Source organism: Saccoglossus kowalevskii, chromosome 11 (assembly GCF_978046115.1).
Source record: "Saccoglossus kowalevskii chromosome 11, keSacKowa6.1, whole genome shotgun sequence".
Lineage (NCBI taxonomy): Eukaryota > Metazoa > Hemichordata > Enteropneusta > Harrimaniidae > Saccoglossus > Saccoglossus kowalevskii.
In genome coordinates, this window is record NC_140651.1 from 24,211,835 (window position 1) to 24,226,181 (window position 14,347).

The 14,347-nt window shown below is 36.1% G+C and overlaps 1 protein-coding gene across 1 annotated transcript; it reads right to left on the reverse strand.

Annotated features, from left to right (window-relative positions):
• Nucleotides 1-1,825: 1,825 nt before the first annotated feature.
• Nucleotides 1,826-8,701, reverse strand: LOC100374398 (glutathione S-transferase 3, mitochondrial-like). The gene is made up of 5 exons (XM_085505500.1): nt 8,501-8,701; nt 5,720-5,784; nt 4,347-4,404; nt 3,155-3,227; nt 1,826-2,320 (listed from the first exon to the last, which is right to left on the reverse strand). The coding sequence occupies exons 1-5, from the start codon at nt 8,621-8,623 to the stop codon at nt 2,220-2,222; spliced, it is 420 nt and encodes a 139-aa protein (XP_085361626.1). The 5' UTR covers nt 8,624-8,701; the 3' UTR covers nt 1,826-2,219.
• Nucleotides 8,702-14,347: the final 5,646 nt, after the last annotated feature.

Sequence of the window (14,347 nt, forward strand, 5' to 3'; positions counted from 1 at the left end):
GAAATGGTGAAAGGTTTTTTTTGGAGGTCCCATAAAATGAAGTGCGGACGTGTTTTAATTGATATATATTTCATTCGTATGTCATCGCCATTATTTATGTGGCTGTTTATCATCGCGATATAGAAATATGATCTGACACATTTTTTATCCATAAGATACTAGGTCCAGATGACTGATAATATTATGTATTAATATCGGTATGTCTTTAAATCCTGTTTTTCTCAAAAGTATTAATTTATCTGAAGAACGGAAACGAAGGTTAATCTCATCAAGTGTCTCCAATGCTTTCACGTAAATGCAAGTAGGTCGATTAGTCGCTAATCTATGTATATATACGAATGCATGCATAAAGACCAACTTGATTGATTTATATTATGGACAATAATCACATTGATCATGATGTGCTTCTCTCTAAAAGTCGTAAAGTTTGGCATGATTGTATCAAAAGAACAATGTCCCTAGGAGATAATGGAACATTGGAAAAGGCTATATATAGATAATTTTAGTAGACTAGATATTTGCCGTAAACATGCTGACCAGATTCAAATAATTAGTTTTAAAAAAGGTGAAATATTAGCTGAATTTGTACTCGAGAAAAAAAACATGGCATGCAAATGAAATATATTACATATTTCTATAAAATTTACACAAAAAGTGTGTCAAGAGAAATAAATAAAAGTGAAAGTGCATGTAAAAAAAGGGATGGCACAAAAAATAAAAATTGGCCGAGTACCGGTAACAAAATCTTGAAAAAAGATGTGCATCAGTAAGATGCCATGTGTGATGACAATGCCAAGTTTGAATCCAATTGACTCAGGCACATCGAAGATTGTTGATCAGGATACAGAGCGTTTTTATTTGGTTCATACAAATCATCCAAAAATGTTAAGATTTGTTTAATTTTGGTCGTTTTTCTTTTTTACATGTAAACGAACCAAGCAAAACAATTCTGGATCTGCCCAGTAATGACAAGTTTGGGGGGATGACAGTCAGTTGGTAAACATAATCAATGTGCATATGTATGTCATTATTTGCAAGTCTTTGTATCAACAACTTCAGTAAATGAATGTCAATGAATCGGTAAAGAACATCTGAAAATAAAACATAGCCATGGGTCAGCCATTTTCAATCCATATATAAAACAAGCAATAAGAATGCAGTCCCAGTTCTGTATTTAAGTCCATCACCAGCACAGTGATCCAGGAGAGTTTGTGTATTGGTGATACAATAGGGATTTCCCACGATGTACTGAAGGGGCCAAGCACATATGGTTGAATCGCGAGAATAGTATATGTAAATACTGAGTTTAAAAAAAATTCGAAATGACAAGTATGAACCTTTTTCAAAACATGCATGGTTAAACTAAACAAAGAGAAAAAAGTGATGTGATGACCAGAACGTTGAAGATGTAACTGAAATTTAATCACCGTTTAGTGAAGAACAGACAACAAAATGGCCACTTGTCAACCATTTTGAATGTATGTGCAAAATATGGTGCATCAGAGTTCCATAATACCGGTATTCAAAATACATGATCAATATATACCAAGTTTAATGAATGACTGCAATTCGGTTCCGGAATGGCAGATGTACTTAATTTTGATGAAATTTAGCACTAAAATGGCAACTATTCAACCATCTTGAATTGTTGAATAAATGTACATGCTTGTGACACCGTGTGTGATGTATGTGTAAAATTTTAACATGACTGATCCATAAATGTTGAGATATACATTCATCAATGCACAGAAGTAAACTTTCCAGTTTCTGCAAGCTAAAAACCAATGGATGTATATATGGGTGATAAATAACACTAATACGAAGATACAGTGGTATATAAAAATTTATTAAACACCAATCACATATTAAGATGTAACTATAACCATTCTCAAAATCCTTTCATCGAAATAATTTATATTCACCATAATTGTCATTTTGAGTCCATTTGTCATGATAAAGAAACAATGATTCAAAGATTTTAAAATAATCTGTGATTGGTCTGTTTTTTTATGACACAACGAGTACATGTGTATGTTGAAACCAAAGATAATTTATGTTCATATATATAATTGGTAAAAAATCATAAGGTATATTTAATACACAAGCTGTGAATATTGATTTCATTGACATAATTTCCAAAACATTTACTAGTATTTCATTTTGAACAATTTTTCAGAATCAAGATTTTAAAGATTTTGTGAGCCACCGTACAACCGGCTTTAACACCAGTTGAGTAGTTTGCATGCAAACATAATGGACATTCCCACTAGGGAGAATAAACCCAGATATCCATACGCTCCTCTCATACGCTTCTCAGGATCTGAAACAAAGAAGGAAACTGAATCAATTCAAATCCTATTCTATCAACTCAGTTCCTGTGAGTGTGCCACAGAATTAATGGGGTGGATCAATATTATGTTCAATTCACCAATGAATGTACTTTTGGGGTTTCCTTGGTTACGGATTCATAGTTGACGCAGGAATAGCACATCAACTCACCATAATGCCATTACAATAGGAAGAATTTGGTTTCTGTGGCAACATGCACTACTGTATGCACTATTTGCAAATAAAAACATTACCTGACAAAGTTGAAATTGTGTAATATCCAAGGGTATACAAGATTTTACTGACAATCTTAACCTTTATTTGAATTTCTATGCTATGTTGACTTAATCACTCACCTCCTGTGTAATATCCATGGGCATATGAGATTCTACTGACAATCCAAACCAACCTTTATTTGAATTTCTATGCTATGTTGACTCAATCACTCACCTCCTGTGTAATATCCACGGGCATATGAGATTCTACTGACAATCCAAACCAACCTTTATTTGAATTTCTATGCTATGTTGACTTAATCCCTCACCTCCTGTGTAATATCCATGGGCATATGAGATTCTACTGACAATCCAAACCAACCTTTATTTGAATTTCTATGCTATGTTGACTTAATCACTCACCTCCTGTGTAATATCCATGGGCATATGAGATTCTACTGACAATCCAAACCAACCTTCATTTGAATTTCTATGCTATGTTAACTTAATCACTCACCTCCTGTGTAATATCCATGGGCATATGAGATTCTACTGACAATCCAAACCAACCTTTATTTGAATTTCTATGCTATGTTGACTTAATCACTCACCTCCTGTGTAATATCCATGGGCATATGAGATTCTACTGACAATCCAAACCAAGCCAGCAACTGTTGCACACAGCTATGTGATTAGAAGAAATAGGTAAAACATTATAAATTAAGGCAGGAGAAACAGTGTTGTGACATAACCAGATTTCTGGCAGCCAGTGACAAATACATGTTCACATGAACCATAATTATAGAAACTATGGCGTTTTCAACATAAGTCAATATAATACCTTTGCTATTTATTTCGGGGTGTGTGACAAACAAAATACCAGTGGCTCATTTAACAGAAGAAAGTATAATACCAACCCACTGATTTTTCACTTGAATCCTGATACAACAATAATCATAATCACTGTCCCGCTCAGAAAAGACAGTTTCATGTTTCTAGTCATCACACTAATCAATTCGAAATGTTAGAACATGAGAAAAATACAATTTTCAGGAAAAATTAAATCTAGCAAATAAATTTATTACAAATTTAAAATAAAAAGGAAAAAAGATGCCAATATCAATTTTGAAAAACTAATTGACCTATTTTCAGGGCCTTCATTACTAGCGAACTGAACCCTATCAAGCAATTTATTTTAAAGCCATATCATTTAAATGAGAGGCATGTACATGTAGCTCTGTTTTCTTCTTTCCTCTGATGAGATTTGTCAACTAAAGGTAATTAGTATGCATCTTACTAGAAAGTAGTCTGCTGAAACATGCAATTTGATTGGCTGTTGATCATACATGACATAAACATGATTTGCTTCAATAATTGATAAGATGTAGTTTGGTATAATAGCTAGTAAATCAGTAAAATGTGTGCCTCTCACTTTTAGTTCTGCATTTTTGTTTGTAATACTTAATAATAATACTGTAAAACATGTCTTTTTAGCTAGCATGTTATTTTAGCTAATTAAGCTAATCTGTAATTTTGCTAATTCAAGATGTCGCTAATTTAGAATAAAGTATATTCTCACAATGAGATTGTTGGCACTTTCGTTAATTCATGCATGGAGTCAAATTCGCTAAAATGCATGTAGCTATTTAAAGAATGTTTTACAGAATTTAGTTTCATGTAAACACACAAATGTAATGACAATTTTTGAATAAAAATACAAAGACACATGTGCCAGTCAATTTAAAAAAAAAAGAAGTTCACTAGAAACTCATTACTTGGCCTTACATAACTTGTAAAACTTACAGGATACTGTAGTCCAGCAAATATCTGAAACACAAGGTAAACCGGGTACACCTCCAATCTAGAACAAAAATAAAATATGACATTTTCAAATTATTTTAATTGTGCATTTATTTTTTAAGAGACGTTTTATTGGGTACTTAGTATTGTGAATTACATCTGTATATTTCTGTATCTGTATCTCAGATATAGCAGTATAGGGCTCCACTTCTTAAGGTGCAATATCATCTTACTTGTCCTCCCTTCTGTTGCAATGTAATGTCCACACTCATAAATTCGTTTACAATAACATACAAATGCCTCAACATTTCACAGAAATGTATGTGTTTTCTTACATAAATAAAATTTACCAGTAATGTTTCATTTGCATCAGGAATTATCAGACACAATCTACTTGTTGGTGACTGCTTTTTGATTGAATCATCCTACCAGAAAAGAATATTTCTTCAGAGACTCAGCGTAATGACAGTCATGACATAAATGTTCATAACTTTGCACATGACATTGTGTACATAATGAAGTTGCGTATTTATGTGGATTAATTTTTGATTTGTGTATAAAATATTGTGCAAGATCTTAAACTGAAATTCTTTAACTTTACTGTCTGTTGTAATTTTCATCATAAGTTTGTAACTTTCACCCCATTCAATAGTCCCTTAGTTTAATTCCACTTAAAGATGTGACAAAAAACCTGTCACAAAGCTATTTTTTATGCTTTTTTTTAATTACAAATTCTAAGTCTAATTCCAGAGGTATTCCCATGACTTTAAATACATTGTATATCCAATGAAGATCCTCATTTTTGTTTTTCAACTGTTCTAGGATAGTCGATACAAGACCCAACCATTTCAATTTGTGTATCCATTCGCCCCATGCTATATCCTTCCAGGAAATAACTCCCATTAACATCTTATGTTCATTGGTAGCATGAATAGAAACCACCGACCTGCCAGGCAACTGAAAACAAAGTTTTTTTAGTGCTGTAGTGTTGAACTTATTACAGCGCCCCCTGGTGTCAGAAAGCTTATAATCTGCAGTTGACATAAGCATTTTCTTCATACAAGAAGGCAGAGAATAAACCTGCTTTATAAAGAAGCATGCATTACAGTGAGAGGCAGAAACCTGTGAACGTTTCAGTACACATTTTATGAATATAAATTGTTAACAAATCTAAAATTGACCTATCTCGAATTATATTGTAACATCATAAAGAGTACTAATTAATATTAATGAGTTAGTTTGACATCATCCAATCAGCAAGCACCTCATTTTGAATAAACAGACAGTATAGGCTAAGCTCCTGAGCCAAATACTATTAAAAATTCAAATTTTTTATTACACATATGTTAATTTAATGCAGAAATAAAATAACTTACGTATTTTGATGTCCTCGTTGAAAACAGTTGAATATAGGATGTTTATCACTGTACATATTAGGGTACTAAAAAAAGAGAATAGAATAAAAACATAGAATTAAAAGAAAAGCAATCATTTATTTCAAACATCTGGAAAAAACTTAGCAAGGGGTCATGAGCAGTGTCAACTACTATTGATTGGTTGAGGACCCAATGAAAAGCTGGGGGTAGTGAAGACAAGACAAAAAGACAAGACCAGAATTGGGCAAGTTTTTTTTTTAGTTTGGGATTCAGACTAAAAATAGCAAAAAATGAGAGTTATTTTTTTTTTAAATGTTTACCATAATTCAAAATTTTTCCTGGGTCAGTCGGTCGCCTAATTTGCTTACATTATACATAAAATTTGCATATTTGGGAAATGTTCTAGTGGGTGGAGGGAAACAATTTTTTTTAAGAGATTTAATAATTGGGAAATATATAAAATAAACAATGTATTTTAATTTCATTAAAGCCTGAATGTTTTTTATATAATGTTATATAAATTTCAATTGACATTTAGACCAATCACAACACCTCAGCAGACGCACACTGCTAGGATAGACCAATCACAACATCTTAGCAGACGCACACTGCTAGGATAGACCAATCACAACACCTCAGCAGACGCACACTGCTAGGATAGACCAATCACAACACCTTAGCAGACGCACACTGCTAGGATAGACCAATCACAACACCTTAGCAGACGCACACTGCTAGGATAGACCAATCACAACACCTTAGCAGACGCACACTGCTAGGATAGACCAATCACAACACCTTAGCAGACGCACACTGCTAGGATAGACCAATCACAACACCTTAGCAGACGCACACTGCTAGGATAGACTAATCACAACACCTTAGCAGACGCACACTGCTAGGTTAGACCAATCACAACACCTTAGCAGACGCACACTGCTGGGATAGACCAATTACAACACCTTAGCAGACGCACACTGCTAGGATAGACCAATCACAACACCTTAGCAGACGCACACTGCTAGGATAGACCAATCACAACACCTTAGCAGACGCACACTGCTAGGATAGACCAATTACAACACCTTAGCAGGCCACACTGCTAGGTTAGACCAATCACAACACCTTAGCAGACGCACACTGCTGGGATAGACCAATCACAACACCTTAGCAGACGCACACTGCTAGGATAGACTAATCACAGCACCTTAGCAGACGCACACTGCTGGGATAGACCAATCACAACACCTTAGCAGACGCACACTGCTAGGATAGACCAATCACAACACCTTAGCAGACGCACACTGTTAGGATAGACCAATCACAACATCTTAGCAGACGCACACTGCTAGGATAGACTAATCACAACACCTTAGCAGACGCACACTGCTGGGATAGACCAATCACAACACCTTAGCAGACGCACACTGCTAGGATAGACTAATCACAGCACCTTAGCAGACGCACACTGCTGGGATAGACCAATCACAACACCTTAGCAGACGCACACTGCTAGGATAGACCAATCACAACACCTTAGCAGTGTCAAAATTTGCACTAAACCCTAGCTAGCTGATTTGTGATTTAAATTAAATTGCAATCCTAAATTATTAAATAGGAATGCAATTCAATTATAGTTTAACCGGTCCTACTACTAGACGCGCAGACACGCGTGGGGCTGTCCGGGCGGGGGTGGGGGCAGGGGCATGTCCGCGCATCTAGTAGTAGGACCCTAGTTTAACTGCATTTAGGCCACAAAAAAAATTGTTTTGTTGCCCTCAGTGACTGACCGAAAAATATGAAATATTGGATCACGGTTTCTTCTTGTTTTTAAAATAGGGTCAAATATTAAAAATTTACCATTTTAAGCAGTGAAAAAGTGTTTCCTCTAAAAAACTAACTATCCAGGACCGTTGTTTGATCCCCAAGGTCCCCGGGGGAATAAGTGGAGACTTTGAACCTTGGGTTGATTTGTATTTCTCTGACATGTTCTGAATACTATGAAGTCCATATATCTTGGCTCTTTACCTTTAGTTTTCATGAGTTTAAAAAAAAAAAAAAAAAAAAAAAAAAAAATCCGACCGACCGACCCAATTTTTCCCGACTTGAGGGCAACAAGTTTTTTTTTTTTTTTTTTTTTGGCCTTATATGAAATTCAATAAAATTCAACTTCAATTTGAGTATAAATAAAATAGACTGGACATGGACAGTATATCAACCTAAACCCTAAACTTTAATTTGGTTATTACACAATTCTGGTTTCAAGTTTTATTAACAAACAATTTAGTGGTGGTAATTTGCAGCAAATGATTGATTAACCAGATATTTTCACCCTTTGATTAAATTTTTAAAAATGCTGAATCACAATGATCAAACAGAAAACATGAGGTATCCGCAATGTTACAAATTATAGTACATTTATTTTTCGATATATGTGCGTGTAGGAAATATGTACGTCTAAATATTAGCTTAATTTCTGCATGATCTAACCACGGTTACTCTTTTTTAGTAACCGTGATTCACTGAGGGGTCAGTTTTTTGTTTTTGCACTGGGGTCACTTGGTCACAAAGAAGTTTTTTCCGAACCAAGTTTTCTACAGACTGTAATTTTATCACATTATAGTTTAATAACAAACACCTGTAACAACTCGTAAAATATATTTTTTATCTTCGCGTAGAGGTTGTCAGTGATATCATAACCTTCCTTGGTTATATGGGCGTTTTGAAATATTGCCCACAAGGGTCAACAAATTCTGCCTGTTGATACTCAGCGTGACCTACCTTGACATTGTACTGCTTTCTCGCTTTTCCAACACGAATTCCGAGGTACATTATCATTACCCAGCTTAAGAAAAGTGTGAAAATCACATAGCCAAACTCGGGCTGGATTGCAACAGTCGTCATTTTGCGAACGAAGGTACCAAATTCAAGGGATCACAAACTGTAGCGAGGTTATGTTTACCACGGTGTTGGATCTGGATAGCGCCCTCATCGACTGATGAATCATGGTGATCAAACTCGTAAGCGTGTTGCATCACGGTTACTAAAAAAGTATGTGACTACAAGCGATATCGATATGAACGCCGCCAAATTCCGGTGATCATAGATCACTAGAAAATGTGTATTTTGAATCATCAAGAAAGGACGAGAAATACTGTAGGTTTGCTGACAACTCAGACTGAGAATGAATAATAAAATTTGGTAGACGGTTAAAGGGCCTCTCATAAACCAAACAGACTTCTGTCGATATAGTATATGCTTTTTCTTATTTACTGCTGATAGGTGCTGAAAAATGCACTACCCATCATTGTACGATAGGATAGTCTCAAGACAAAAAATGCAGAGGGTGATCTTTTCAAGGTATTGAATGATTTTAGTATTAAGGACATGGAGAATGTGGAGTGAAAAATATTAATTCACAGTATAACTAAGGACAATTACAAACATTATAGTTCTACACGTAAGTTGGAAGAAACTGACAAATGCATTATCCCAATCTCAAATTGTGTTTCATCCACAGTCTGGAAAAGCGCTACTTCAAAACAATGCGCCACAAATATTAATAAATCTCATTATCCACTTCTAGGTTTTGCGCTGCATGCGGTTTGCACAGATACGTACAACCATGGAAGGTACTAACGGACAACCAATACAGCACGTTTTCTTGTAGCCACCACAGGATAATAAACACCACACTTTAGTGCAGACTAAACATTTATTTAGGTAAAACCAGAGGTACATTACTTGGGGTTTGCAACTACGGTGACATGATACCAAGATCCCGTTACAATCTCGCTCTCGCATAAGCGTTCCAACTCTGAAAAATGCGAATGCGCATGCCCGAGGTAACTAGGATACTGGGATGTCCAGGTGGATCAAAATAGCTGCCCACGATATGACGGATTACGAGAACTATATTTTCTGTACATTTTCGATGTATTACATTTTTCACTACGATAGTGGCAAGAAAAGTTTTATTTTTTCATTACAAACCTTGAACATTGATATATATCATGTTAGAAGGTCGTAGCCTCAGTCTCGCTATCCACGAGATGAGACTTGAATGGGATCTTGACATGATGTCACCATACAGTACTATGCGAGTTGCAAACCCCAAGTAATGTACCTCTGGTAAAACGCATTTATTAAAAGCATTTTATGTCACGAACGACCTCTATCCTGAAAATATTGTGATCATGAGGTATTCCTCGCAAGTTTGACTATAACACAATTCCACATTATTTTTATTTTCACTAATGGCCTCCCACAAGTACACAACTCTCAATAGTGGCTCCAAAAAGTTGGTAATCCACACCAGCGGCCACACGATATTACATCTCATTGGCTGGCGAGGAAGACTAAGTAAAGGGTATCATCAGGTTCAAGGGTTATTATGTAGGGGAAAGCATTCCTCAAGTGCATGAATAATAATGGTGAATGCCTTAGTCGAAAGGTGCGAGGTGCGAAAGCAAGATGGGTAGAACATCCAGAACACACTCTTGATGGAAAACGAACTTGTGGCCAGCCATCGTTGAATGAATTGCATCAACATAAATGAACACGGAAAATGATGGAGAAGTTAAGACGTTGTGAAATTAAGTTTAAGTCGAAAGAAATGCACATTAAAGTGAAAGAGTTATCCAACAGCGAAGGTCATAAAAAGAAAAAGCCAAAAAAATGGAAAACTTTATTTGATTGGAGGAAGCTAGATGAGCATGAGGATATAACAGAATGTAATGATGATTATAAGGCAGCGCGCAATTCCCCCAATTTGGAACCATAATTTGAGAGAATGTGTTAGAAGAAGACACGCAAAAAGAAGAGACGAAAAACAACAGGGTTAGATAAATTTCTAGCTACAACACTTAAAGTCATGGATGACCACATCATTGACCTATGCCAGCAAACATTGACAGTATCCTCGGGGGCGGAGCTACGTCACAAGACGTTCCACGTTGCTACGACGCGCACCACTGTACATGCATTGCTATGGGCTCTGTGCGCGCTGCTGTGAAACGCCGGTCGAGCCGGTGAAAATTCGAGAAAACAACACAAACTCAACTTTGAAGTAATCCCGAACAGCCAAATTTATATATGTTACACACGTAGGGCTAATCTTGTTACACTGTTCAGAGGAGTCTCAACAATAATCCCAAAGTATCGTTTTCAGCGAGTTTTTGGCCTTTGTTTTCACCGCCGCGGGTTGCCAGGCGGTGAAAATGCCCGGATGTCCGCCCCCGAGGATTCAATTGATCAACATCAGCATAGATGAAACACCAATTCAGCAAGATCTAAATATCGTTTATCTAGTGCACAGAGTAACTTGAGATGTGGGTCAGCAATTGAAAATATGTCTGAATATGTCTCAAGTGCTAACATGCATAAGTATAAATATAGAGATAATGAAAAAAATAGTTATAAGTGTTATAATTGGTCAACATTATTGTATGGTTCGGAGACATGGGCAGTAAAGAAATTCACTAAGCAATAAAATTGATATCATCGTCAAGTAACATTAAATATGAGTAACACGTATGTATGTATTCCCTTAAAAAAACTTAAAACTCCCAGGGTGTTCCCTTGACTTGCAATTTCTCCAGATGACATCATTTTAGCTATCCCCTTTAGCAACAAAAAAATATCCCCTTCCTATAATCAGAATCCATGTGTTCTTCACTGGGTTTAAGATATGGAAGAATCACTTGTCTGCAAAAGACCCACACGATCCTGCTGAATTTGCTTACTCGGTGAAAAAAAATGAACATTCATTTTATTTTCCTACATATTGTTGTTCCTGTCAAAAATTGTTCACAGTTAGCTGACTGATTACAGACAAAACACCCAGTACATATACCCATTGTGATTACAAAGAATACTGGGAAAACACAATGGATTGGTGCACAACTTTACAGACAAAACACCCAGTACATATACCCATTGTGATTACAAAGAATATAGGGAAAACACAATGGATTGGTGCACAACTTTACAGACAAAACACCCAGTACATATACCCATTGTAATTACAAAGAATACTGGGAAAACACAATGGATTGGTGCACAACTTTACAGACAAAACACCCAGTACATATACCCATTGTGATTACAAGGAATACAGGGAAAACACAATGGATTGGTGCACAACTTTACAGACAAAAAACCCAATACATATACCCATTGTAATTACAAAGAATACAGGGAAAACACAATTGATTGGTACACAACTTTACAGACAAAACACCCAGTACATATACCCATTGTGATTACAAGGAATACAGGGAAAACACAATGGATTGGTGCACAACTTTACAGACAAAACACCCAGTACATATACCCATTGTGATTACAAGGAATACAGGGAAAACACAATGGATTGGTGCACAACTTTACAGACAAAACACCCAGTACATATACCCATTGTGATTACAAAGAATATAGGGAAAACACAATGGATTGGTGCACAACTTTACAGACAAAACACCCAGTACATATACCCATTGTAATTACAAAGAATACTGGGAAAACACAATGGATTGGTGCACAACTTTACAGACAAAACACCCAGTACATATACCCATTGTGATTACAAAGAATATAGGGAAAACACAATGGATTGGTGCACAACTTTACAGACAAAACACCCAGTACATATACCATTGTAATTACAAAGAATACTGGGAAAACACAATGGATTGGTGCACAACTTTACAGACAAAACACCCAGTACATATACCCATTGTGATTACAAAGAATATAGGGAAAACACAATGGATTGGTGCACAACTTTACATACAAAACACCCAGTACATATACTCAATGTGATCACAAGGAATACTGGGAAAACACAATGGATTGGTGCACAACTTTACAGACAAAACACCCAGTACATATACCCATTGTAATTACAAAGAATACTGGGAAAACACAATGGATTGGTGCACAACTTTACAGACAAAACACCCAGTAGATATACCCATTGTCATTACAAGGAATACAGGGAAAACACAATGGATTGGTGCACAACTGTACAGACAAAACACCCAGTACATATACCCATTGTAATTACAAAGAATACTGGGAAAACACAATGGATTGGTGCACAACTTTACAGACAAAACACCCAGTACATATACCCATTGTAATTACAAAGAATACTGGGAAAACACAATGGATTGGTGCACAACTTTACAGACAAAACACCCAGTACATATACCCATTGTGATTACAAAGAATATAGGGAAAACACAATGGATTGGTGCACAACTTTACAGACAAAACACCCAGTACATATACCCATTGTAATTACAAAGAATACTGGGAAAACACAATGGATTGGTGCACAACTTTACAGACAAAACACCCAGTACATATACCCATTGTGATTACAAGGAATACAGGGAAAACACAATGGATTGGTGCACAACTTTACAGACAAAAAACCCAGTACATATACCCATTGTAATTACAAAGAATACAGGGAAAACACAATGGATTGGTACACAACTTTACAGACAAAACACCCAGTACATATACCCATTGTGATTACAAGGAATACAGGGAAAACACAATGGATTGGTGCACAACTTTACAGACAAAACACCCAGTACATATACCCATTGTGATTACAAGGAATACAGGGAAAACACAATGGATTGGTGCACAACTTTACAGACAAAACACCCAGTACATATACCCATTGTGATTACAAAGAATACAGGGAAAACGCAATGGATTGGTGCACAACTTTAAAGACAAAACACCCAGTACATATACCCATTGTGATTACAAGGAATACAGGGAAAACGCAATGGATTGGTGCACAACTTTACAGACAAAACACCCAGAACATATACCCATTGTGATTACAAGGAATACAGGGAAAACGCAATGGATTGGTGCACAACTTTACAGACAAAACACCCAGTACATATACCCATTGTGAATGCAAGGAATACATGGAAAAATTAATGGATGGGTGCACAACCTTACAGACAAAACACCCAGTAGATATACCCATTGTGATTACAAGGAATACAGGGAAAACGCAATGGATTGGTGCACAACTTTACAGACAAAACACCCAGAACATATACCCATTGTGGTTACAAGGAATACAGGGAAAACGCAATGGATTGGTGCACAACTTTACAGACAAAACACCCAGAGCATATACCCATTGTGATTACAAGGAATACAGGGAAAACGCAATGGATTGGTGCACAACTTTACAGACAAAACACCCAGTACATATACTCATTGTGATTACAAGGAATACAAGGAAAACGCAATGGATTGGTACACAACTTTACAGACAAAACACCCAGTACATATACCCATTGTGATTACAAGGAATACAAGGAAAACGCAATGGATTGGTGCACAATTTTACAGACAAAACATCAAGTACATATACCCATTGTGATTACAAGGAATACAAGGAAAACGCAATGGATTGGTGCACAATTTTACAGACAAAACACCCAGTACACATACCCATTGTGATTACAAGGAATACAGGGAAAACGCAATGGATTGGTGCACAATTTTACAGACAAAACACCCAGTACATATACCCATTGTGATTACAAGGAATACAGGGAAAACGCAATGGATTGGTACACAACTTTA

Coding starts and splice junctions, on each gene's coding strand:
- LOC100374398 (XM_085505500.1), bottom strand. CDS start 8,623: ATGACGACTGTTGCAATCCAGCCCGAGTTTGGCTATGTGATTTTCACA. Junction 5,785..8,500: donor GAAAGCAGTACAATGTCAAG/GTAGGTCACGCT, acceptor CTCTTTTTTTAG/TACCCTAATATGTACAGTGA. Junction 3,228..4,346: donor TTGCTGGACTACAGTATCCT/GTAAGTTTTACA, acceptor CTAATCACATAG/CTGTGTGCAACAGTTGCTGG.